This window comes from Ornithodoros turicata, chromosome 5 (genome assembly GCF_037126465.1).
Source record: "Ornithodoros turicata isolate Travis chromosome 5, ASM3712646v1, whole genome shotgun sequence".
Classification (NCBI taxonomy): domain Eukaryota; kingdom Metazoa; phylum Arthropoda; class Arachnida; order Ixodida; family Argasidae; genus Ornithodoros; species Ornithodoros turicata.
Window position 1 is genome coordinate 49,206,691 of NC_088205.1, and position 26,213 is coordinate 49,232,903.

General features: G+C 49.3%; 5 protein-coding genes and 1 long non-coding RNA gene across 6 annotated transcripts; 3 read left to right on the forward strand and 3 right to left on the reverse strand.

Annotated features, from left to right (window-relative positions):
* Nucleotides 1-3,711: 3,711 nt before the first annotated feature.
* Nucleotides 3,712-4,500, reverse strand: LOC135395826 (uncharacterized). Its single transcript, XM_064626915.1, has one exon. The coding sequence runs from the start codon at nt 4,498-4,500 to the stop codon at nt 3,712-3,714; it is 789 nt and encodes a 262-aa protein (XP_064482985.1).
* A 5,582-nt stretch (nt 4,501-10,082) lies between these two features.
* Nucleotides 10,083-11,162, reverse strand: LOC135395827 (uncharacterized). The gene has a single exon (XM_064626916.1). The coding sequence runs from the start codon at nt 11,160-11,162 to the stop codon at nt 10,083-10,085; it is 1,080 nt and encodes a 359-aa protein (XP_064482986.1).
* A 622-nt stretch (nt 11,163-11,784) lies between these two features.
* Nucleotides 11,785-12,405, forward strand: LOC135395828 (uncharacterized). Its single transcript, XM_064626917.1, has one exon. It carries the CDS (start codon nt 11,785-11,787, stop codon nt 12,403-12,405), a length of 621 nt encoding a protein of 206 aa, XP_064482987.1.
* Nucleotides 12,406-12,484: 79 nt separating this feature from the next.
* Nucleotides 12,485-13,219, forward strand: LOC135395830 (uncharacterized). Its single transcript, XM_064626918.1, has one exon. It carries the CDS (start codon nt 12,485-12,487, stop codon nt 13,217-13,219), a length of 735 nt encoding a protein of 244 aa, XP_064482988.1.
* A 129-nt stretch (nt 13,220-13,348) lies between these two features.
* Nucleotides 13,349-14,590, forward strand: LOC135395831 (uncharacterized). Its single transcript, XM_064626919.1, has one exon. The coding sequence runs from the start codon at nt 13,349-13,351 to the stop codon at nt 14,588-14,590; it is 1,242 nt and encodes a 413-aa protein (XP_064482989.1).
* Nucleotides 14,591-16,291: 1,701 nt separating this feature from the next.
* On the reverse strand, nt 16,292-18,259 carry LOC135396006 (uncharacterized). The gene is made up of 4 exons (XR_010423242.1): nt 17,031-18,259; nt 16,776-16,962; nt 16,530-16,665; nt 16,292-16,451 (listed from the first exon to the last, which is right to left on the reverse strand). It is a non-coding gene; the product is annotated as an uncharacterized LOC135396006 (long non-coding RNA).
* Nucleotides 18,260-26,213: the final 7,954 nt, after the last annotated feature.

Genomic DNA, 26,213 nt, shown 5'->3' on the forward strand with positions numbered 1-26,213 from the left:
GGCAATCTCCAATATTCAAGACCCCAAGACGAAGGGGATGTTTTCTCCGGTGCACGGCTCTGATAGCTCAGCTACCACACTACAATATGCAGAAATATGCAGAAAATGATCAGAAGAATGCCCAAAGTGATACACATGTGGTTAAGATACAGGACTATTCAAAGGTGCGCTTCACACCACACAGCTAACCCCAATGGCGTATTTTTTGTTAATTCAGTGTTAGCGCCGCGAAGCAACTGTGGCTATGAGCGACGGACAGACGTGGACAGAGGGATTAGTATGCGTCCTGGGCCGACTTCAGGGGGTACTGTGCCGACATACGTCTTGAAAATCTTCGGAAAACCCAGGGAAAACCTCAGACAGCACAGCCAGTGACAGGATTCGAACCCGGGTCACCCCCCAGTCTCGGCGTGGAAAGCGATCATCCTAACCACTAGACCACGGGAGCTGGTCCCAATGGCGTATGTTACAACGTATTGTACCCACACAGTGACATATCTACATGCAATCGCTACATTGGTTATATAGCAGTGATGGATGTAGTACAACCATCTAACATGTCTGCGACCATTTAGTCGAGTCGGCTCATGTAGTCCGCTCCTACATTTCCCTGGCCCCTGATATGCTCGACCCTGAAGTTATAGTCTTGCAGCGTCAGGGCCCAATGAACATCTCTCATGTTGATGAACTTTGCCTCATTGATGCATTTCAGAGTTTGATGGTCGGTTTGGAGTACAAAGTGAGTTGAGTATAGGAACACATGAAACCTTTTTATCGCCCACACATTGCAAGACATTCCTTTTCAATAGCGGATTTTGCTTCTTCTCGTGGACATAATTTTTGTCTGGCGTACCCTGTCACAGGGAGACAAGCTTATTTTGTGGATTTTTGTTGTTTAACAGTTTTTGGGTAAGTTAATTTAGAAGCACACACTCTGGTTCGGCGGGCCATGGCATCTTCGGGATGCTCAGATTTATGGCATCCAGATGCTTGGTCAGACGCGTAGAGGAACAGACCCCGTTGAGAAACCCGACACTTCGACGCGACTGTTTTTGCGCCCTCTGAGTTGTTCTTGGTACCCCGCGGTGCGATCACTGCTGCTGCTTTCGCGTTGTTCGGACTGTGTACATTAACCAGACGCCACGTGTTGTAGTCTTTAATTTTGTTTGGTTGTTTTGTTTTGTTGAAGCGAGGGACTTGGGAGTCGTCTTCACACTGATGCATCGACAAAATGATTGTTTTTGCGTAAAATGGCAGCTGTGTTTCGTGACATAGGCATGGTGACCTTTCCTAGAAAAAGGGGGGATGCTCCGTGCAGTGACATTTGGAAACCTCGTTTCCCGAGGTAATATAAGGGGTAACTGAGGGAAAGTGGGGCAGTCGTCGCAAGGTGGTCAGTTAAGAGTCCCAGCGAGAGAGTGGTGGGGAAGTTAGAGGAGTGGCGGCAATGTACTGCAGGTGGACGATGATACAAGTTAGACATGTGTGTGAAAGCTGACTGAGTTCGGCAAGTGTTGTGACGCGTGTGAGTGAAGCGACCAGTCAAGGGACCCACCGAGAGCCACCGTCGGAAGTAGGCAGCGATTGACCCCCTCCAAGACATCGCAGAACTGAGCTAAGTGTGACTGTTTGGTTTGAAGTGGTACTGGCTCTGTGTAATCTCAGTTTTTGCAACATTATTGTAGCATGTGTAAATATGTTGTTGATTGTAGCTCTGTGTACGTGTGCAATCGTTCAGCCACTGACTGCAGCCGCTTGAACCGCTGAGTCCGAATCATAATTAGTCACGGAGTTCCAGACATTACTTGGTATCGTCCCCCGAACCCGTGACATACCCAATGGGGTGCAGTCCACTTTCCTCTCCTTGCAAAAGCACAGCACCTTGCCCAACATCGGAGGCGTCTGTTCTAAGTACAAAGGGCTTAGATAAGTCGAAAGCCCTCAGGATAGGGTGTTCGGACAAAGCGCACTTAAATCTCAGCTACACCGATTTTCGAGTGTCACAGAATGGAATGGTACTCACACGATGTGTTCATAGGGAACACTGATTATGTGTGCAAAATAGTTATTCCAAACTCCTCGCGGTTTTTCGAAAAAGTGAATTTTTAGTTTTACTGACATTCCGTCCTGTGGCAGGCAAACCCTGTATCGACGACAGATTCGTGGTCTGGGCGTGATCCGGCTTGGCATGACATTTGGCTTGCTTTCTTCTGCCGAACCGTCTGCTGGGCAGGTTGAGATTGGGGTAGTGATATAACAGTTGGCTATTACGGAGCCAAACTATTTCTGTGACTTCACTGAACCCACGAGGAACGTAAGTTTTGCTTCCTTCGACTGCAAAGCATTTGCTAGGCCAGTATACAGGGTGTTGGCTCCAACGTGTGCAGAAATTTTATTTAAAGCGAGCGATAAAAGAAAAACGAGTGTTAGGGATTGGGCGGAAGCGACGACGAAGAGAGCATGGGGGCACGGGATGGGGGACAACGGGTTACGCTCGGGGCAGTTACTTGGAGATAAGGGCTAGTAAAGACGGTCGCAACCCTGAAGTCCGCTTCTTTTCGTAACACTTTGGTGCCGAATCCCGGGACTGTCGCTCTACCCCCTGCACGACCCACCCGAAGACAGTCTCCACTGCTGTCAGGGTGTCTGAAAGACGCTCCACTCGACCGGTGAGAGCTTTCCAATAGTGGTCGGAACCTATAAGAACTCCTATCTCATTCGTGCAACTCGTGTCCGCTAAGTCCAGCCCATGCTGCCACATAGCTTGAGCGGTTGTCTCATCCAGGGGTGGCGTAAACACCTTGCACACGTCTTCCATGCAGAGAGGCTCGACATCGACGAAGGATAAAACATTTGACAACGCGTGCAGGCGGACCCGGACACGCTCACAGTGGAATGACTTCGGATGATGGCTTGACGCGAAAGAGCAGATGGATATCTCCTCTTCCCCGTCAATCTCGCAACGAAGGTCTCTTAAAAGGTCACGGCGGATGAACGTCCGCTGTCTCCCCGTGTCAAGCAGAGCCCATATCTGCTTTTTCCCTGCAGGTCCCGATGCCCATACAGTTGCCGTCTGCAGGTGGGCGACTCCGGATCTCCGCGGACAGACGTGGTTAAGGTTGACACAACGGTTTTAGGGGAGATGTTGCTGTCAGGCTGCATAGAGGCGTCATCAACGTACTGGGTGGATACTAATGCGCTCCCTGTACTGGAATAGGTTGACGTCTGCGGTTGATTCGTTGCATTCTGACCGTCACACAAGATCGTGAGATGACGACCACGGCATAGGGAGCAACACAGCTGCGCTGCTGAGCCGCATCGTCTGGATATATGGCCGGGCTTGCCACATCTGAAACATCAGCCGGTACGAAAGACGCGGTTCCTCTTCTCCGCCGGTGGGACGCTGGCCGAACAGGACTCCAGGTGATGCTCGGTCGAAAAGCATAACCAGCATGAAACCTGCGATGCTCCGGAGTGGTTTTCTGCGTCTAGTCGTGTGGCGGACAAAGCAGACGCGGTTGCTGGTCGCAGAGGAACGGATCTGCACAGACTGGTAAGTCTGCGAGGAACGTGGGGCGCCTTGTCGTGACTTAGGGCCTCCTCCTCTCGCGTTTCAAATTGCACCTTCAGAAAAGAAAGCAGGTCGTCGATCTCTTCGGTGGTTCCGTCGCCGTCATCACGACGTTGAAGACTGGTTTCTGTCCTCCGTTTTTAGCGAAAAGAGACGCAGAGGTTCTCGGGGAGGCATCGCACCAGCACCCGACACAAGATGACCGCGTACTTCTCCCGACCGATGCCCAATGCGTCAAGAGCAGCAACGCGCATCGTTACTTCATCGTAGAGGTGCCTCAGCTGCTCGACATGCTGCGCGGTCGGAATGGGGCGCAGCTCCAAGAGCCGATCGATGTGTTCAGCATTAAGCAAGTCAGATCTCCCGAATCGTTCCTTGAGTATCTTGATGGCACACGGATAGGTATCGCCGCTGATGCGCAGCCCCTCAATCGCCCGTTTCGCAGCGTCGGTAAGGTAGGTGGCTAGGTACTTAAACTTCTCCACGGGCGACAAGGCCTCGTTCGAATGGATAGTGACATCAAAGTGCTCCCAAAACTGGTGCCATTCTGAGAGCTTCCCGGAAAACGACGGGATGTGAAGCTTCGGAAGCTGGACAGTGCGGAGGTGTCCTGCAGAAGACTGCGAGCGATCGGGCATCACATTCCTGCATGGCGTCACCAACAGCCGTGCACGAGAGATAGCTTCTTCAATGCCCTCTTCATATTCCATGGCGGCGGAGACCTCTGCCTCCATAGCGTCTTCGGGAGTTTCGTCCAAGATGCTCCGGTCCAAGTCGGAGAGCGCTTCACGTTTGCAAATGAGGTAGTCCATTGCGACTTCAACATCAGCGGCGGAGGGCTGAGGTCGAGCCAGAAGCTCGGTCAGGCGAGACTTAGTTCGAGTGAGACCGCTGTGAACTCCGGCACGAGCGCGACGTAGGCGGTCCATACTGACGTGTAGAGACGACGTACGGGTGTAGACGGGCTTCAACGGGGTCCGGCTCCAACTTTGGAAGTTCCTGATGAGGCGGGGTGCTTCCCGGGTTTCGGCACCAAAGTGTTACGAAAAGAAGCGGACTTCAGGGTTGCGACCGTCTTTACTAGCCCGTAACTGCCTCCAAGTAACTGCCCCGAGCGTAACCCGTTCTCCCTCGTCCCGTGCCCCCACGCTCTCTTCGTCGTCGCTTCCGCTCAATCCCTAACACCATCCCCGGCTGGGGTCGGCTGGACTTCCAGCCGGGAAAGACGCTGGACGGGGCGTGCCACGGATGGTCCATTCGGTTGGCGCACGAAGCATGCGCGTACGACACCGTCTAGGCCGACCTTCGACACTCGGCCGACCTTCCAAAAAGGCGGACGGACCCTATCCTCTTGAACTAAAACCACGTCTCCTTCGCTGAAGAGGGTTTCTTCCGCCGTAGCTCCGTGGTGTGCGCAGCGTAGAAATGGCAAGTACTCTCACTTCCACTGTGCCTAGAACTTCCGCTTGGCCTTTCGGACTCTTTCGAGGCTCCCCTTACGAAAAAGTCAGATCTGATTTTTATCTGACCTGATCACAACTTCCAGATCTGTTTTTGATCAGGAATTGGGACATTTCCAGATCTGGCTTTCTCGTCAGGCCAGATCTGGAAATGTCCCCATTCCTGATCTGTCTGGTATCTGGCCTGATTAATATGACAGATCAGTTATGTGTCAGGCCAGATCTGGAAATGTCCCAATTCCTGATCTGTATGGTATCTGGCCTGATTAATATGCCAGATCTGGAAATGTCCCAATTCCTCATCTGTCTGGTATCTAGCCTGACTAGATCTGATTGTATATCAGGCCAGATCTTACTGCAAACAGTGTCCCACAGAAAATATTCACAAAGATGTAAGATACAACAAGATACAAGACAACACAAGATACAGCACCTTACAATGTACCCTTCAACGCACATGAACTTCAGAGAGCCCTACAGGCAAGAAAGAACACTGCACCTGGCCCTGACGGCATACACTATGACATGTTGCGGCATTTAACACCCCAGTCGCAACAAATCTTACTCCACTTTTTTAACCGTGTGTGGAGAGAAGGAACTCTTCCGTTGTCCTGGAAGCTAGCCGAAGTGGTTCCGGTTCTCAAGCCAGGGAAAGACCCGTCTGCTGCTATTAGTTATCGCCCCATCGCATTAACCAGCTGCCTTGGGAAGACTTTCGAGCGCATGGTAAATGCAAGGCTCGTATATGTTTTGGAAGAGGCAGGCATCTTTGACAAACACCAAAGCGGTTTTCGTTCCGGCCGGAGCACCCAGGACAACCTACTCCACCTAGAATCACAAATCAGAGAGGCTTTTGTTCGAGGGCAGTTCTGCGTATCCGTGTTTTTTGATCTCGAAAAGGCGTACGATACCACATGGCGCTTCGGGATTCTGCAAGATCTACACGCATGTGGTATCACAGGGTGCATGTACAGGTGCATCGATAATTTCCTCAGAGATAGAAAGTTTCGTGTCAGTCTGGGCTCAACTTTATCTAACGTCTTTGTACAAGAGAACGGGGTTCCACAGGGGTCTGTGCTGAGCGTTACGCTATTCGTTGTGAAAATGAACTCGATAGCCAGAGCCATCCCACCTGGCGTCCAGTACTCCCTGTACGTAGACGATGTCCAGGTTTCCTACTCGGCATCAAATCTTTCAACAGCTGAGAGGCAGGTGCAGCTCACGATCAACCGTCTATCTAAGTGGGCTGATGAAAACGGCTTCAGGTTTTCCGCGCAAAAGACAGCGTGTGTTGTCTTTACTAGGAAGCGAGGCACATTTGCTGAGCCCTCGCTGCTCCTCGGTGGCAACACACTACCAGTTTCTGATGAGCAAAAATTTCTGGGGGTGGTGTTTGACAAGAAGCTGTCTTTTGTGCCACACATAAACTATATAAAACAGAAGTGCCTGAAATCCTCCAACATACTCAAAGTTTTATCCCATCGATCGTGGGGAGCCGACAAAGTCACACTGTTGCGGGTCTATGACTCGGTTGTGCGATCAGTAATTGAGTACGGGAGTGTCGTGTATGGCTCGGCGCGGCCTTCGGCATTGAAGGTGCTGGACCCCATCCACCACGAAGGCATCCGACTCGCCACCGGTGCCTTCCGGACGTCCCCTGTGAAGAGTTTGTATGTTGAGGGCAATGAATGGTCGCTCGAGAGACGGAGACAATTTGAACATGTGAAGGCTGCGCTAAGGTACAGATGCCAGGGCGATGACCCAGTTGTACAATCTAGTGTGAACCCCGCTCTGGAGCGACTCTTCCTTGCAAAGCCCTCTGTTGTACCCTCGTTCCCGCTTCGTGTGGAGGCGGCGAGTTCCCGTGTGGGATTCAGCCCCTCTGGCGTTCCCTTGCAGCAGGCAGTCCTCGATGCTGCGCCTTGGCAGAGACATCTAATACAATCCAATTTAAAACTGACACAGTTTGACAAACAATCCACTGCACACACTGTCATTCTCCAGGAATTCCTGGAGATTCACCATAACTTCGGGAACCACCATGCAATCTACACTGATGGGACTAAAGTAAGCAATGGTGTGGCGGCCGTTGCCCTTGAAGGTGATTCTATTATGACGGCACGCCTGAACACGAACGCCACAGTTTTCACCGCAGAGCTTTACGCGATTCTCCTGGCTCTGCGGCACATTCAACAAAACGACCTTCAAAATTCAGTGATTTATTCCGATTCGCTAAGCTCTGTGCGTGCGCTGCTTTCATGCTATGACAGCAAGAATCACCTCGTCAAGCGAGTACGAGCGCTTGCGACCCAACTTTGTTCCCGAGGCCTTTCAATCTGTCTCTGCTGGGTCCCCAGCCACACTGGGATCCCGGGGAATGAACGAGCCGACCGTGAGGCTCGGCGAGCGTTGGCACAAGAGGAGTCAGCTCTAGGACTACCCTACCAAGACATCCTGCCAGTGTTAAAGAGAGCTGTCTGCACACAGTGGCAGCAGGAGTGGGACATGGAAGAAAATAACAAGCTACACCTCACACAGCCACACGTTTCTCCCCCGCATCGGACTGAACACATCAACAGATCATCCGAAGTTCTTTACGCGAGATTGAGGATTGGACACACATGGCTCACGCATCACCACCTACTCAGAGGTCAGGATCCGCCAGCTTGTGCGCACTGCGGTGACAGCTTGACTGTCTTGCACGTACTGGCATCCTGCCCTCACTTCGAACACCAACGCCAACAGTATTTCACCGCATTCTACAGATACCATGTCCCACTCCACCCAGCCCTTCTACTGGGTGACACCCCTCTTGTGCCGTTTGATAACGTAATCAAATTTTTGACCACGTGTGGGTTTCTTAGTCAGATGTAGATGATAAGCATTGCTCCGCTTTTATCCATTATCACCGAACTCCTCATGTAAATATCTCATTGTCACAGCTTTTAACTGCCATGCTCGCTTGCTATCGTCATCCCCCTCTCTCTTATCCTGGTCAATCAATCATCGCTCATCGCTCATACAACCACACACCACACACACTCCACACTACCACACTCTCTCTCACATCATCTTTCCCATAATCGTCTCCGACACACTCAGCATAGTTTTGGCGCTCTATGGCCTTTGTTGCCTCTGTGCCACTAAACACACAATCAATCAATCAATCAACAAAGATGTAAAGAAGGTGGATATCACACCACAAAGGTAGAAAACAGCATATATATGTTGTTTTCTACTTTTGCAGTGTGGTACCACTTTTTTAAACCATTGTGCATTTCAGTAGGATACACTGTGTGCGGCCAGATCTGGCCTTATATAGTTATTGCAGGTGTGTGGTATATGTCGCAGTACTTTTCTCTTATACCTCATTATTTAATTTGGAAAGACATACCAGCTAACACATGAACTTGTGCATTAAGGGCCAGAGTTGCAGAGAAATTACTCATGGGGATGTTTGCGATATACACTTGGTGTGGATGTATTTCCCTGTCGAAAAGGAAGGCTTGCAAACTTAGCGGCATATATGTAAAGCACTTTTGTTTGTCAGTGCACCGTAAAAGCTGAGCCCTGAAGCTCAATATGAACGAACAAAGTCAGTAGTTGGACTCCTCACCTTAAGATGCAGGAATGGTGTACACGTATACTGAAGAGTTTTGCAAATGCAGGACAAATGTTACATAATGCTAGACCGAGATAGGGGAAACAATATATCAGGCATTATACCTTGTTACAAACACCTGTGTTACGTCTTTCTTGTTTATGCTCCACAAACCTCCATTTCCACCATGAAAACAATATTCATATAAGCTGCTAACACTGCTAGTAACTTAGGCACAATAAAAAAAGCGCTGTGAACTGGCTAACAGCAAGGTTGTCAACAGCTGTTTTCACCCATGCAGGTTACTTCGCCATAGTGCATTTTTGCTGACATAAACCATAAAGCAAATTTGTAGGTGTACCGAGTATCCATTTCTTGAAAGTCATATCGGGAGATCTTCATTAGTCCACTGTATTCTCGAGAGCTTGCAGGGTGCACACCGTGCAAAGGGTGTAACCAAGTCATCAGGAGTCGTGCTGCACGGTAAACCGTGTAAGTTGAGTGAGCTACGTATCGTGTCGCACGTACTAGCAATCTCAAGAAATATGGAAGTCTATACAATGGCTACCATTAACTCTGTAGTTGTTACTTCTGAAATGTACGGAAGACAAGAACGGCGAAACAACTACACGGTTACCTACACTGTGAATGGTGCGGCACACTACAGTTCCGTGCAGTTCCTTGTTAGTCGCTCAAACTCTGTCTATATTGCTGTTAAACGACTAATGCCAGTAGCGGAAGCGGTATTTACACATGGAGACACAGGTTTTAAGGTTATCCATGTTATTCCAGTTAGTGTAGAAGGGTCCACATTGGAAATAATTGCTTTAGCGCAGGATCTAAAGAAATGTGTGAGGGTCCTTGACTGTGTCTGCTTATCGCCCAACTTTACAGAACTGAATTTGTAGTGAACTCCACTTTTACTGGTTAGCATGTAAAATAAACGTGAACAGTCGTACACTGATATTTGTCGTTGCTGTTTGACGATCGGGACTGAGAGACCTTAACTAGTTCCTTTCCTGTCTCTCTTCTCCATTATTCTTTCTAGATGCCTCACTAGTCGTTCGCACCGGACATTAATTGCGACGGTTAATTATCACGAAAGATTCGTCCAACGTGAATTGCATCTAGCACACAGGACATACTCGTAAACGGCACGATCATTCCGATGATTTCCGGATCCGGCCTGTCCGGACCTTATATGGTCGTCAATCCGGATCGGACCTTGTCTGGTCGGATCTGGTTCCAGCTGATCTGGACAGGTGTCCGGATAATACTGATGAATCCGGACTAACACGGACTGGTTTCCGGATCTGCGTCCGGCACCTTCCGGTGAAAACCAGATAAAACCGGATATACCATGCTCGCTTTCAGATCTGACCCGATCTGGCCTGAATCAGGGCTCGTGTCCGGCCGATCTGGAATTTTCGTACGGGTCTGGTACAGCTCGTCACGGCCGCACGAGGATGGGACAGCTTCCCAGGCTTGATCGTTGGGAAGGGAAGTGTACGTTTACCCAGCAAAAAGTGTGAGGGCGTGAGAGGCTCCGGGTCCCCGTCGTCGGTGCCCACGTGTGTAAGTGGGGGGAATTAACGACGGCTTCCACTCCGCACAAGGTTGTGGTCAGCTCTCCAAAGGTTAAACTGCCTCGCCCCAGACATCGCCTCAGAGCCTCCTTCACCGTTCTTATCAGGCGCTCCCACCATCCGCCCCACCAAGGAGCACGCTCGATGATGAAGCGCCACTCTATCCGACGTTGGGCGGCGAAGTCCTGAAAGTCGCCGGCAGCGACCAACGAGAGAACGGCGGAGCATTTGTGGAAGGTCCGTGCGTTGTCGGAGTAGACGGACGAGGACATGCCTCGTCGAGCAATGAACCGCCGAAAGGCGAGTAGAAAGTCGGGCACGTTCATGAACGAGGAGAGCTCTAAATGAACAGCTCTGGTCACGCCACACGAAAAAAGTACGATGTAGGCCTTAGAGCTTGAAGACGAGCCTCTCAGGTACAGGGGTCCCGCGTAGCCCACGCCAACAACAGCGAACGACTCCGACTCCGTTGCTCTCTCGCGTGGTAGCGGAGCGGTGGGGGCGGTCCCAAGTTGTGGATGATGTTCGCAGCAGGTGAGGCAGGTGTGAAGCACACGTCGTGTTGTTTGACGGCCGCGCAGCATCCAAAACTTGCTCCTGACTTGGCTTAGCGTGTCCTGTACGCCAGCGTGAAGAACGCGATGGTGGGCGTCCACTACGACGAGGTCCGTAAAACGATGCTTCGCTGGTAGCAGGACAGGGTGCTTCACTTGTTCGCAGTCGGGGAATTGATGGAAACGTCCGCCGACGCGTATGGTGCCGAAATTATCGAGGAAGCGCCTGAGATCTCGTACGCATGAGGTAGGGGATAGCGTCTTGTCACTGCTAAGGCAAGGAATTTCGCTCGGGAAGGCTTCCTGCTGTGTGCGATGCAACCAGACCCGCTCGACACGAGTAATTTCTGCACCCGTTAGTGGCCCCGACGTGGACGCCAGGGAGCGCATTAGCCTCAACCCAGTACGTTGATGACGCCTCTATGCAGCCCGACAGCCACATCTCCCTTAAAACCGTTGTGTGAACCTTAACCACGAACGTCTGTCCGGAGCCGCCCACCTGCAGACGGCAACTGTATGGGCATCGGGACCTGCAGGGAAAAAGCAGATACGGGCTCTGCTTGACACGAGGAGCCAGCGGACGTTCATCCGCCGTGACCTTTTAAGAGACCTTCGTTGCGAGATCGACGGGGAAGAGGAGATGTCCATCTGCTCTTTCGCGTCAAGCCATCATCCGAAGTCATTCCGCTGTGAGCGTGTCCGGGTTCGCCTGCACGCGTTGTCAAATGTTTTATCCTTCGTCGACGTCGAGGCTCTCGGCATGGAAGACATGTGCAAGGTTACGCCACCCCTGGATGAGACAACCACTCAAGCTATGTGGCAGCATGGGCTGGACTTAGCGGACACGAGTTGCACGAATGAGATTGGAGTTCTTATAGGTTCCGACCACTATTGGAAAGCTGTCACCGGTCGAGTGGAGCGTCTTTCAGACACCCTGACAGCAGTGGAGACTGTCTTCGGGTGAGTCGTGCAGGGGGTAGAGCGGCAGTCCCAAGACGCAACCGCCTGCACGATGTCCGTGGGCTCCGTATCCTGTGACTGCGACCACTTCGATCTTCTGGATCCATGGGAGATGTGGAGGTTAGACTCTTTAGGAATTGCGGACCCCGATACGGACCCAAAGGCCGACATTGCCCTGGCCCTTTTTTCCGCCCTTCTTGACAAGTCTGGTGGACGCTGCGTTGTTCCTTTGATGGTGAACGGCGAAGCACTGCCCCCAGAGGCCAACAATCGCGAGACTGCGAAGCAGCGGCTCCTTTCTCAACTTCGGCGTTTTCGTTCTGCCCCGCATCTATTACGAGAATACGATACCGTCATCCGAGAGTACTTTTCCGAACATCATGCAGAGAGGGTGGAGCAAGGGAGCGACCAGGAGAAGAATTTCTATTATATGCCTCGCCATGCGGTCATCCGTCAAGACGCCGTCACCACCAAGCTGCGTGTCGTTTTTGATGCGTCGTCGCACTGTGCCGGTCAACCATCCCTCAATAGCATCTTAATGAAAGGACCCAAGATTAACGCCGATTTGCATCACCTTCTTCTCACTTTTCGATGCAGCCCCGTCGTGTTAACCGCTGACATTCGCAAGGCGTACTTACAGATCCTGATCCGCCCGCAGGATAGGGATCTGTAGGTACGCGGTAGATCCGCGGTTTCTGTGGGTGAGCGCCACGCCTGCGGTCAGTGAAGAACCGCGCATAGAGGAATGGCGAATGACACGGGTTCTGTTCAGGGAGACCTCCAGCCCCTTTCTCCTGGCCGCAACGTTGCAGCACCACTTCGACTCCCTCAGCGCTGTGTACCGGTCAACAGTCCCCCGACTCAAGACTGGCTTCTACGTGGATGACATGGTGGTGGGATGCATGTCCGAAAGTGATGCTATGAAGGTCTACGATGACGCCTGCCAAATACTCAAGGAGGCCGGTATGGAAATTCGCAAGTGGACGTCAAACTCCGAAGCACTTCGCGAAGCTTTCCTTGAGGACGGTATTTCTTATGACGATGCGTCGAGCGGCGACGCGGTGGTCAAGGTTTTGGGCATCCTTTGGAATAGAAGCACTGACCACATCCAGTTCAACGTTGAGCACGCTCGAAACTTTGCGGGCTCGAGGTGCCCCACTAAGCGCGTATTGCTGAATACGTTTTCCATGATCTACGACCAGCTAGGTTACCTCTCGCCCTTTGTCGTCACAGCGAGGTTGTTATTCCAAGACCTATGGCGCAAGGACTGCCCTTGGGACGCCCCTCTCGGCGAGGATGAGGCCCGCGCATGGGAAGCCTGGGAGACCGATTTGCCCCACATAACTCAACTGCATCTTCGACGTTGTGTCCTTCAATCTGACCAAGAAGACCACCGTTTGGGGGTACATTGCTTCGCCGACGCTAGTCCGAGAGCGTACTGCACAGCCGTGTACGTGCGCATTAGTCCCAGGAACGGGCATCCCTAAGCTCACCTTCTTCTAGCCAGGGCTCGTCTTGCACCACTGAAGCAAGTGACGCTGCCTCGCCTTGAATTGCTTGCCTGTTTGTTGGCAACACGCCTTTACCAGCATATCTCGTCAGTGAATGTTCTCGCGATGGCACCAGCGTATTTCTGGACGGATTCGTGCGTCGCTCTTCAGTGGATCCGCGGCGACGCCGATCGGTGGCCAACTTTCGTCCGATCCAGGGTAGTCGAGATCACTTCTAGCACACGTGCAGAGCAATGGCTGCATTGCAGTGGAAAGGATAATACGGCGGATCTTCTGACGCGAGGAATATCAGTCACTGCCCTGGAAAACAGTTCCCTGTGGTGGGCAGGGCCAGAACGCCTGTCATCGTCAGATTTCGACGCCAGCGAGGCCTGCCGTGACGCTAAACTTCTCGAGGCCGGCAATACTCAGACAGCTGAATCTGATACGGCCGCACAGCCTTCGTCAGCCCATCCAGTGGTAGGCACAACAGAATGGATGAGCCTCTACAGCTACAGCACTCTCTCCACGCTGCTGCGTGTGACGGCTTGGATCATTCGATTTTGGGATAATTGCCGCCGCTTCCTGGCGTCCACGTCGGGGCCCTTAACGGGTGCAGAAATCACTCGTGCCGAGCGGGTCTGGTTGCATCGCACACAGCAGGAAGCCTTCCCGAGCGAAATTTCTTGCCTTAGCAGTGGCAAGACGATATCCCTTACCTCATGCGTACGGGATCTCAGGCCCTTCCTCGATGATTTCGGCACCATACGCGTCGGCGGACGTCTCCATCAACTCCCCGACTGCGAACAAGTGAAGCACCCTGTCCTGCTACCAGCGAAGCATCGTTTTACGGACCTCGTCGTAGTGGACGCCCACCATCGCGTTCTTCACGCTGGCGTGCAGCACACGCTAAGCCAGGTCAGGAGCAAGTTTTGGATACTGCGCGGCCGTCAAACAACACGACGCGTGCTTCACACCTGCCTCACCTGCCGCAAACATCATCCACAACTTGGGACCGTTCCCACCGCTCTATTACCACGCGAGAGAGCCACGGAGTCGGAGTCGTTCGCTGTTGTTGGCGTGGACTTCGCGGGACCCCTGTACCTGAGAGGCTCGTCTTCAAGCTCTAAGGCCTACATCGTACTTTTTTCGTGTGGCGTGACCAGAGCTATTGATTTGGAGCTCTCCTCGTCCATGAACGTGCCCGACTTTCTACTCGCCTATCGGCGTTTCATTGCTCGACGAGGCATGCCCTCGTGCGTCTACTCCGACAACGCACGGACCTTCCACAAATGCTCCACCGTTCACTCGTTAGTCGCTGCCGGCGACGTTCAGGACTTCGCCGCCCAACGTCGGATAGAGAGGTGATTCATCATCGAGCGTGCTCCTTGGTGGGGCGGATGGTGGGAGCGCCTGATAAGAACGATGAAGGAGGCTGTGAGGCGATGCCTGGGGCGAGGCAGCTTAACCATTGAAGAGCTGACCACAACCTTGTGCGGAGTGGAAGCCGTCGTTAATTCCCCCCCATTTACGCACGTGGGCACCGACGCCGGGGACCCGGAGCCTCTCACGTCCTCACACTTTTTGCTGGGTAAACGTGCCACTTCCCTTCCCAACGATCAAGCCTGGGAAGCTGTCCCATCCTCGTGCGGCCGTCACGAGCTGTACCATTGCCTCGAAAGAGTCCGCAAAGGCCAAGCGGAAGTTCTGGGCACAGTGGAAGCGAGAGTACTTGCTACTTCTACGCTCAGCACACCACGGAGCTACGGCGGAAAAAACCCTCTTCAGCAAAGGAGACGTGGTTTTAGTTCAAGAGAATAGGGTCCGTCCGCCTTTTTGGAAGGTCGGCCGAGTGTCGAAGGTCGGCCGAGGCGGTGTCGTACGCGCATGCTTCGTGCGCCTACCGAATGGACCATACGTGGCACGCCCCGTCCAGCGTCTTTCCCGGCTGAAAGTCGGCGTCCAGCCGACCCCCGCCGGGGATGGTGTTAGGGATTGAGCGGAAGCGACGACGAAAAGAGCATGGGGGCACGGGACGAGGGAGAACGGGTTACGCTCGAGGCAGTTCCTTGGAGATACGGGCTAGTAAAGACGGTCGCAACCCTGATGTCCGCTTCTTTTCGTAACAACGAGCGCTACTTTTCAGCTACTTACGAAACAGGTGCTACTAGTGAAGCAGTACCTGCTTCTTACTTAAGTAGCAGAAAAGTACCACTTGCTTTTCTTTTATCACTCGCTTTAAATATAATTTCTGGACACGTTAGAGCAAACACCCTGTAGGCTTTCTGGCGCGTTGTGTATTGTGTTGTGTGCTGCGTGCCGAGAATGCGTGAGTGTTTTCCTCCCGTCTGAAAGAATACTTCAGCATGCAGTTCCAATGTTTCAAACCACAACTTTCCGAAACACGAAAGAAAAAGCTATCGACTGCAGCAATCGGTTACAACTCGGGCTGAGCGCCACCTTCGAAAGTAGCAATTTGATCCGTTCATTTCGCCCATATGAATGTTACGCAAGCAATGCGCGACTTGTTGTTTCACACCAAGCCGAAGATATCTCGACCGGGATGCTGAGGTAAGTCGCGTAATGTTAGAGACGTCAGTCATGCGGTGCAAATGCCATCACATATAGAAAGAAAAGAAAAATACGCTATGTGTCAGTTACTGCTTTCATCTTTAGAGATTAGACCCCAACGGGTGTATTTTTATGTTTTATTTTCAGTACTGATTTGGAATTGCCTTATTTGTTAAAGGAACTGCAAAGTGAATTCCAACCGAGGGAAACCTTATGATCTTTTGAAAGTTTAGGAACAGTTTTAGGAGACGGTTAGGAAACCAAAAATCATATACACTGAGTTTAGATTACACACCTTGCGCGCATAACTTTTGGAGCGTATGCCTTGATTTGAGAGCAAATTTCAGAAGCAAGGAGTGGAAGGATTCAAGGCCTGACGTTCGCCCCACTGTAGAGAGCTGTTCAATATCCTTCAGTAGCCTTTTGTCTAACAGTATCTTGCACAGTTTTCTGTAAACAACAGTGCCTGCATGTTTGACATATAAAGTGAGAACACCATGCACACATTAGTCGATATGGGCTAGGAAGCAAATGTACTCTCACGCCCTCCAGTTACCAGGCTGCAGCCAGGGTCTCCGGTCGCTAAGGTCACCGTAGAGGCAACGGTTGTATGGTCCGTGATGGCTGTCGTGGATGTTGATAACATGCTGGGTCAAACCTAGATGCATTACCTCTTAGTTAGTATACACTGCCTCCTGAATGACGATACAGTTCATTTGAGTACGTAAGCTCGTACTTGCTAAGCAGAAGCTCTGTATTCCCCTCAGAGTTGCCACTACACCAGTAAAGGTGGTTACAAATATGCTGCACCCATGGTTTTAGGGCAGCACATGCACGGGAATTGGCTGCAGCTTCAAGCTTTTCCTTTCACCCTGCATTACAAGATCTTCTTGTGAGCTACATGGCCCATAAGCATTTGGAAGCATGGCAATTGTATAACGCAACTGGTTATCATAAGCAATTATAATCTAGTTCTTGTTACCTTTTACAACATGCCAGGTGTCAAATCGATGGACAATGGTTGGCTCATTCTCACGCATGTGCTTTCGGACGGCAAGATGGCGATCAGTAGTGATAGATGCAACTGTAATACCCCTGCACTTCACTTCGTCCAGGCATCTTATGAACCCGGCCTTTTCCATGTGGCGGCTGGATCCGATATCTTCTGACTGGTGCAGATGATATATGTTCAGGAATATTGCAATAAAATTACATTTAGCGAGCTGACAGAACTCACCTCCCCAACCTCAATTTGCACAGAGTTGATGATCTTCTGTGATGCTGCATCCGTAAACTTCCATACTTGTTAAGGAGTGCTTCTCTGCATCAGTTGTTGAACATGACCACGGATGGGAGATGGTTTGGGTTGCTGTAAAGAGTCACACTTGTTCGATTTTGGTGGGAGGATTCTATAGTGCCCTCGAGCAAGTACAGATGTACTTCATGAATTGTCCCACTTTCTCGACACGAAATCTAAGGAATTTCCATCTGTGGTTTTGGCTGGCGACTTCAACCTCCCCCTAATAGACTGGAAAAACATGTTGCCTGCAGCTGAATGTGAACACTCTCGGCTCTTAACTGATATCGCTTTTGATAACAACTTATCGCATGTGGTAGATGCTCCCACGCGTAGGACCAATGATTGACCTCGTTTTCTTATCTGACGCTGCAGCAAATACGCTAATTGATGTGTCGATCGCAGACGGAATATCTGACCACGATGCAGTTGTTTGCACATTGAACATGTCAATTAACTGGGGGACAAATATTGAGACCAACAAATATCGTGATTTCAGCAGGGCAAGTGATACTGATGTTGTATGCTGGATACATGCTGGAAGAATCTTTTGTTGTGCTTTGTGAGGATACCGCAGTCTCTGTTGACAAAAGGTGGATTTTCTTTAAGAATTTGGCCCTGGAGTGCATCGAAAAGTTTGTGCCTTTGCGCACAGTGAAGCGGAAGGAAGCGTAATCCTTGGGTAACGCGTAAGATTTTACAGTTGAAACGTAAAATAAATAGGATAGAAAGGTTCCATCCAGGGCACAAAGGCTCACTCTCGGTACTGCGTCAAAAATTGCGTTCACTAGTACGCCGTTCTCGTTTCCACTTCTTTAATGTTACTATGCACAACTTTCTTAAACGCAATCCAAGACGGTTCTGGCGTCATCTGGTTAAAAAGGACAATAAGGTTAAAGAGATTAAACTCAATGGGGTGGCAGTTGTCGACGGCGCGAGAATCGCGGATGAATTCAACGGGTGGTTTGCCTCTGTGTACACCAACGACGACTGTACGGAACCACCTTTCTCTTCTACCTGCTTTGGTCTCTGCGATGTCGAAGTGTTCACAGAAGGTGTCTTAGATAGGCTCCTCGGCTGGACACAAAGAAGGCGTGTGGTCCAGACGGGATACCCAATGCTTTTTTACAGCGGTATGCAGAGCGGTGTTCAAAGTTTCTTTGCGTCATTTACCAATCCAGCTTAAGATCGGGTGAAATCCCGTCTAAAAAGCGGTGATAAATCTCATTATAACTACAGGCCGGTACCACTGCTAAGTACTAGTAGCAAAGTTCTGGAACATATTGTCTTCAAACACATAATTAGTGCTTTGGAAGAAAGAACAGCACGGCTTTAGGCGAGGTTACTCGACAGTTACGCCACTTGTACACATAGTTCATGACTTTGCCTCTGTTGTAGACAAAGGTGGGCAAACGGGCGTTGTGTTTTTAGATCTGTTAAAGGCATTCGATAGAGTTTCGCACATTCAGCTGTTGTATAAATTGAAAAACATAATAAGTAATGATCGTATACTGCAATGGTTTCACTCCTATTTTTGTAATCGTAAGCAGTTCGTGAGTGTTGGTGCAGCCCATTCGCATTCCTTCGCAGTTCTCTCTGGAGAACCACAGGGGTCCGTGCTTGGACCGCTGCTGTTTCTAATTTTTATAAATGACCTTTGCATCGACATTCCGGGAATACAGTGTCGTCTCTTTGCTGATGATTGCATTTTGTATTCTAGTATAAACATTACTAATGACCAAGTCAAATTAAGCAACTGTCTTCAATCTATTGTTACGTGGTGCGAAATGTGGCAGATGGAGCTCAATGTGAAAGTGCGTGTTCATGTGTGTTACAATGAAGAAAACTTCGTTGTCCTTTCCGTATAGCATTAACACTACTGTGTTGAGTAAAGTGGAGAACCAAAAATACCTTGGTGTATCAATAGCATCAAACCTAAGCTGGGCCGAGCATGTTGAACAAGTTGCTACCAAAGCATCCCGTAAACTTTGATCACTGAGGAGGACGATGCGCCACTGTACGTCTGCAACGAAGCTGACGGCTTACACTACGTTAGTGCGGCCAATTTTAGAGTAGCGGATATTCTTTGGGATCCCTACGTACAGACGCATACTAACATGCTAGAATCTGTTCAGAAAAAAGCCCTTCGATTTATATATAATGCATATGGTCAGCACACATCTTCGACTTCACTCTATGCTAAATCTGGTTTGCCAACCTTGGCTCAACGAAGGAAAATTGGGCGTCGCAAGTTTTTGCACGATATAGTTAGCGGTACTAATGGGCTCAAGTTCTGCGATTACTTAATTTACAATTCGAGCCGATCCACAAGACTGAAACATAGTAAATTAATCCGTGAGTTTCGTTGCAATAAAAATGTGTTGAAATTTTATTTTTTTCCTCGTACTGTACAAGAATGAAACAAATTGCCCTCTTGTCTTACGCAAATTCCATCACCAACCCGTTTGTTACAAGGTCTTGTAGGCTAACGTTCTTTCTAGATTTCAGATGTTTAACACTTGACATTTTGCACTGTGTAATTCCATATAGCTCAGTGTGCCGTGTGTTGTATGTAGTGTACTCACCTCATCTGCCATGGCCATCAAGAGATGGCCGGCAGTATCTTTCAAATACATAAATAAAGCTGTATGTGAGGTACTTAGCAGAGCGCCCAGGGGAGTCACATCTGCCATCACCCAAAAGGTCCACGTTCCTGTCTTGAAGTGAGGAGAGCAGGCATTCTCCTTCTGTAGTCGAGACCTGCCACAGTGGATCAAAGGAAGCGATGACATGAATAAGAATGAAATCACTGCATTGGTTATTCTGTTGTCAATGTGGCTGTAAGATTATTGTAACATTGTAACAGGAAATTCAAGTATGTATGATTTCTAATACCAGTCTATGCTTCGCAATATGGCCGTGAATTCTGATAGTCCTACCTGTGTCACGGAAGGGAGTAGGCACCCTGTCTGGTAGGTGTCATATCCTACCTTCGAGATCACCTGAACATTAATTGACTCGAATAACCGGAGAATCTGCTCAAAAGCAACTGGGTAGTTTCATTTTAAATCGAACAACGTGTGAAAGTCGTATTTTTTAATTCGCCCAGAAAAAATATATGTTAGAGGACAGCTCAAACGACGCAAATCGCGCCGCGTGTAGTAGTTTCCGCGTAGGAGAGGGGGAAAGTCTGAGGCTGCTTGAGCACGCTTTCTTCTGGACCGACTTTGACGGGATCTAGCACCGCTGACTTTATGTCTAGGAACTGGAGGTTTTTTGTGATTATAGGCTGCACCATAGACACTGTCGTCAGTCACCCACAGAACTCTAAGAGCCACAGATTTTCTGTTAAAAAATGCCAAACTTGGCGTAAACGTTCAAAAAGGCCAAATTTTGTTACCAATTTGCTTCATGACGGAACCTCTGAGAACATCGAGCTTAGTGCCATTCCATAGGACGTTGAAAGAGCTTTCGTGCTGTATAGAATTCATTTTTCTCAGCCCAGTTATTTCTGTGTTATTAGCTTGAGAATCACACATAGTAGGCGAAAATTGCCAATGTTGCATCTCAATTTTCTCAAAAATGCCATCTTCGATTTCCTTGATTATTTTTCAAATGGTGGCGTCATGTCTCTACTTTAGACGCCAAGTGACACAATATTTTATTTTTGCCTGAGAGACGCGCAGCGATTTTTTTTTTTTTTGTCATGCAGGGTGCGCGAGGCTGCGGCCTTGCGCGCCCCACCCACGAGCACGCGACTTTCAACCTCTTCTTTGCTACAGGTGTCCCGCTGACGGAAAAATCAATGACCACACTGCGTGAGCTTGTTGTAGTGTCCCCAGAGCATCATTTTACGTTTACCCAATGGCCTTCCAGTACCGTCAGGCTTATTCAAACCGTGGGAGAGTACATGAGTTGCCTGTGCGCCCTTGACGAGAAGCCCCAGTTCGTCGAACATACCGACAAAGCAGTGAGAAGAAACGAAGCGCTTCGTAGAGATCTTTATCCACTGGTAACATCTTAGCTTTTGTTTCAGGTTGCCACCAGTACCCCAGGAAGTGTGAAAGTCACATCCTTTTCATTGGTAAAAGAACGAAGAACGGAAGTTTCGAACAACGTAAAATGTGCCCATTGCGAGATCCCTGCAGGTGGTGGCTGCCACCATTGGATTAGCATCATCCGATAGCTTTAGACATGTCCTTTCACATGATATAAAGTGAATGGGTTCAAGCGCATGGATGCCAGAAGGATTACTGAAGACCACAACGAGCGTTTAAGGTACCTACGGCTATCGGAAACGAGGGATTTTAGTTGTGCGTTGTTCTGTCGGAAATTTTGATTCCCATGGTGACGCTGACACATCTCGGTGAGGGCGAACGTGTTATTCTTGAGAGCAGCAACTGTCATAACAGCGGTCTTTCGGGTTTTGTACCACTCGTCGTGGTTCCGAAATAACGCTACGGAGCATAAAACTAATTAAAGAGAGCATGCACACCTTCGGAACTATCACTTATTGCGCCCAAGTTAAGAGGCGACTGCAACCACGCGACCACAAATTTGTATTCTCAGGTGTTGTAACTTTCTGTCCCCTGTGGCCGTAGTTCTGCCTTCTTAATATTAACTCGCACGACAGCCTCATAGCGCGCGTATGTGCATTGCCTCAAGCACATGTGCGGGAGAATAGTGAATATGCGCACGTGCGTATACGCACACGTCGTGCGTGCGACTCCCATGAAAGTGCGTAATAGCAAGTTCAAGTCGCCCGCGAAAGTACTGCCCTGCGTCTCCAAAGGAGAAAATAAACATACGTACCATAAGTGCAAAATAAGTACATAACGCAACACCTGGCATTAAATTACAAAGCAAAGACTACGAAGCAAAACGCGCTCGTAAACATACGAAGAGCGCCTTTGTGTGGAAAAATAGCTCCGCGGAAAGGTAGCCCTACGTCTCAATCAAAAAGAGGAAAGGTACTTTACCAGCACCGCAAAGTACCGGCATAATTCTGCACCTGTGGAATAAATCGTGAAAAACATTCCGGCTCTTTAGAAATAATTAAGATCGAACATGCAAAATTTTCGCGTACCACTCGTGGTTTTGCGATACTAGGCGGACAAAGAATGCGCTTGAACCCAGTCACTTTATATCATGTGAAAGGTCATGTCTAAAGCTATCGGATGATGCTAATCCAATGGTGGCAGCCACCACTTGCAGGGGTCTCGCAATGGGCACATTTTACGTTTTTCGAAACTTTCGGTTTTCGTTCTTCTACCAATGAAAAGGATGTGCCTTTCACACTGCCTGAGGGACTGGCGGCAACCTGAAACAAAAGCTAAGATGTTACCAGTGAATAAAGATCTCTACGAAGCGCTTCGTTTCTTCTCACTGCTTTGTCGGTATGTTCGTCGAACTGGGGCTTCTCGTCAAGGGCGCACAGGCAACTCATGTACTCTCCCATGGTTTGAATCAGCCTGACGGAACTGAGAGACCATTGGGTAAACGTAAAGTGATGCTCCGGGGACACTACAACAAGCTCACGCAGTGTGGTCATTGATTTCTCCGTCAACGGGACACATGTAGCAAAGAAGAGGTTGAAGGTCGCGTGCTCGTGGGTGAGGCGCGCAAGGCCGCAGCCTCGTGCACCCTGCCTGACAAAAAAAAAAAATCGCTGCGCATCTCCAAGGCAAAAATAAAAGATTGTCTCACTTGACGTCTAAAGTAGAGACATGACGCCACCTTTTGAAAAATAATCAAGGAAATCGAAGATGGCATTTTTGAGAAAATTGAGATGCAACATTGGCAATTTTCGCCTACCATGTGTGATTCCCAAGTTAATAACACAGAAAAAACTGGGCTGAGAAAAATGAATTCTATACAGCACGAAAGCTCTTTCAACGTCCTATGGAATGGCACTAAGCTCGATGTTCTCAGAGGTTCCGTCATGAAGCAAATTGGTAACAAAATTTGGCCTTTTTGAACGATTATGCCAAGTTTGGCATTTTTTAACAGAAAATCTGTGGCTCTCAGAGTTCTCTGAGTGGCTGTCGACAGTGTCTATGGTGCAGCCTATAATCACAAAACTCCTCCAGTTCCTAGACATAAGGTCAGCGGTGCTAGATCCCGTCAAAGTCGGCCCAGAAGAAAGTGCGCCCAAGCAGCCTCCGACTTTCCCCCTCTCTTACGCGGAAACTACTCCACGCACGAGCATCGTACGTGGCGCGATTTGCGTCGTTTGAACTGTCCTCTAACATATATTTTTTCTGGGCGAATTAAAAAATACGACTTTCACACGTTGTTCGATTTAAAATGAAACTACCCAACTACAAGGTGTCATTTGAGTGTGTGCTAACATAACAGCCTATGAGTACTTACCTTGGTTGCACTAGCCCCATTGAAAACTATTGCGCCAGACAGCAAGATGTTTCCTGCAGCCATCCTGTTCACCTCTGGCTGGCTTTTCCAAGATAAAGTGTGCTCACTTGGGCACTCAGCTGCCCCTCAGTGTCCCTCGAACCTCAGTACTTACCTTGGTTGCACTAGCCCCATTGAAAACTATTGCGCCAGACAGCAAGATGTTTCCTGCAGCCATCCTGTTCACCTCTGGCTGGCTTTTCCAAGATAAAGTGTGCTCACTTGGGCACTCAGCTGCCCCTCAATGTCCCTCGAACCTCTGTGCCCACTTTGCACGCCGCACCGCAAGCCCTGCATTTCTCGAACAGTTCTAACAATGGAGCTTCAAATACGATGTACTACTTCTGATGAATTGGTGAAGCAGAGGGCACACCACTGCAAAGTGGAAGGGCGTGTAGTATCTGCAAACTTGTATGAACAGGCTATGTACCATTCAAAACTGTCGTCTACAGATATGCGGAATGACTCATCAGCTGGCTGCATCACTGGTGAAGACATAGTCATATCATGCACCTGTAAGGAATGCGGAATTTCAAAATTTCTATGTTGTCACCTCTGTGTAGTGTCAGAGACCACTCCTGCTCGGACTCCAACGGAGTCTGCAGTATTTCATAAATAAAATAAAAATAAATTTTAAACAAATCAAATGCATGCCCTACCTCTGGGCATGATGGTGTACGGACAATAGGTGTTGAAACCATCACCGGAGACATGTTGACAGGTGTTGACGGTGAATGATCTGTTTGCGTGCTTTCACTTCTGACTTCCACTTTCTCGTCCGTTATGATGGAAACCTGTGTCGCTGGTATAAATGAATTATACAGTCAGTGTTTACCACACAATTTATTTCATACTTAAAGTCTGAAAACATTGTAGGTCTACAATATGTGTGATCGCACTCTGGGAGACTAGCTTCATTTGCGGTAACCCGCTGTAAAAATTGAGATACTTCCCTTTGTTCTTCACAAACCACGGTTCTCTATTCACAGACACCTACGTTAGAATTGCTACCCGCCGATGTAGTAGCCAATGTGCAGTCATCTGCGGTGGGTACTGCTACAATCATGCACAGATTGCTAAAATCACTGCTATCAGCCTGCAATAATAGGAACACAGCAGCGTCAAATTTTCACTGGTCATTCAAGAGTCAAAGCTCCAGCTCTACAGCAAAACCTACCAGAAACCACTCCTGCGACGGGTCAGGGCCACTGCTCGTCTGTTCAAGGAAAAAATTTCTGAATACAACTGTAGTCAATGATTCCGTTTAGTACATGACGCAGTGTACACATCACAAAAGTCAATTTCAATTTAGTCAACCAACTATTCCTATGTGTCAGTAAATACATACCTCGTGTGCACTGATGTTCGCGTCCGCGCAAGGAGAAACACTAGTGTTGGGACTGTGGTCGGTTTGAGACGTCTTCGACCGTCCGCTGTTACCACTTCGTACGACTCGTCAGAAAAATGCGTTGAATAGATACGGCCTGAATCACGAATGTCCTGACCAAGCGCTTCGAACCAGTTTCGTTTTCTCACATTATCCCTTGGAATCTTGTGATACACAACGTCCCTTGTCGAAAGAGCACGGTTGGTACATCCCCGAACATTACAGTAGATACCTGGCATTGCTGTCAGGTGAAGTTCTGCTCAATTTCGGCTGGAAAAGAACCCTTTTCACGCACGAACTTCGCCAGACACAATTCACGCTGCGCGATATGGTTGGGAGGAGAGCAAATAGGGGGCGCCGACAGTATTTTTGGATACTGTTTCTTCGATATTTTGAAGAATTGTCCCGGTAATTCTTGTGATTCTCAAAGTAGTGCTTACAAGTAATTATTAACCAGTCATAAGTTCATCGTATAATAATTAAGTATCACGTGACTGGAGTACTCATCATGACTTTTTCAGCTGTTGTGGTGCGCGACATATCGTCCGATTTAACTTTTCTAACTTATCTTGTGTAATAATTAACGCGCTTTGAACGCTTAGGCTCTGTGTGCTCTGTGTGATGGGCAAACTCTACCTGGTCGCACACAGAAACAGGGGGGGGGGGTGAAATTTCACTTTACAGTTCCTTAAATGAATTCGCAGATATTCTGGCACCACCGAATAGTTTGCACTCCACATCCCAACTATATGGCGATGTAATTTATAGAAGCACATGAAGACCACAAATCATGGGTTGTTCACAGTGATTCACAGACCGGATTGCGAGCGTTACAAGCGCCGGGCGGATCAGCACGTCTTGCTTCAGTCGTACACGACGCCATTAAGACTTACAACGCGTGTGTAGCACATGGACACGACATCATACTTCAGTGGGTCCCTGGCCATTCCTGCATACCTGGGAATGACGCGGCGGATGGAGCAACTTCCCGGGCACATCAGTCCGGCCCGGTTTGTAAGGTGTATTTTACTCCCTTTGACACCCGCTTAATGCAGTCTACTTTGACGAAGAAACTAAGTAGGGACCCGTGGCGCCGTGATTCTGGAAGGCCGCCACTGATCAGCATAGATCCAGGCTTTTCGTTCATGGACCCAGCCTCGCTTCCTCGGTCCATGGAGACCCTAATCCACCGGTTTTGTCTGAAGGTCCCATACAGCAATAGCCCTCTACACCCATGATCGGAAAAGCAGCCTCCCCAAACTGCTCCATGTGCGGTGTTGTGGAAGATGTAGAGCACATTTTGATGTCCTGCGTACGATACACTG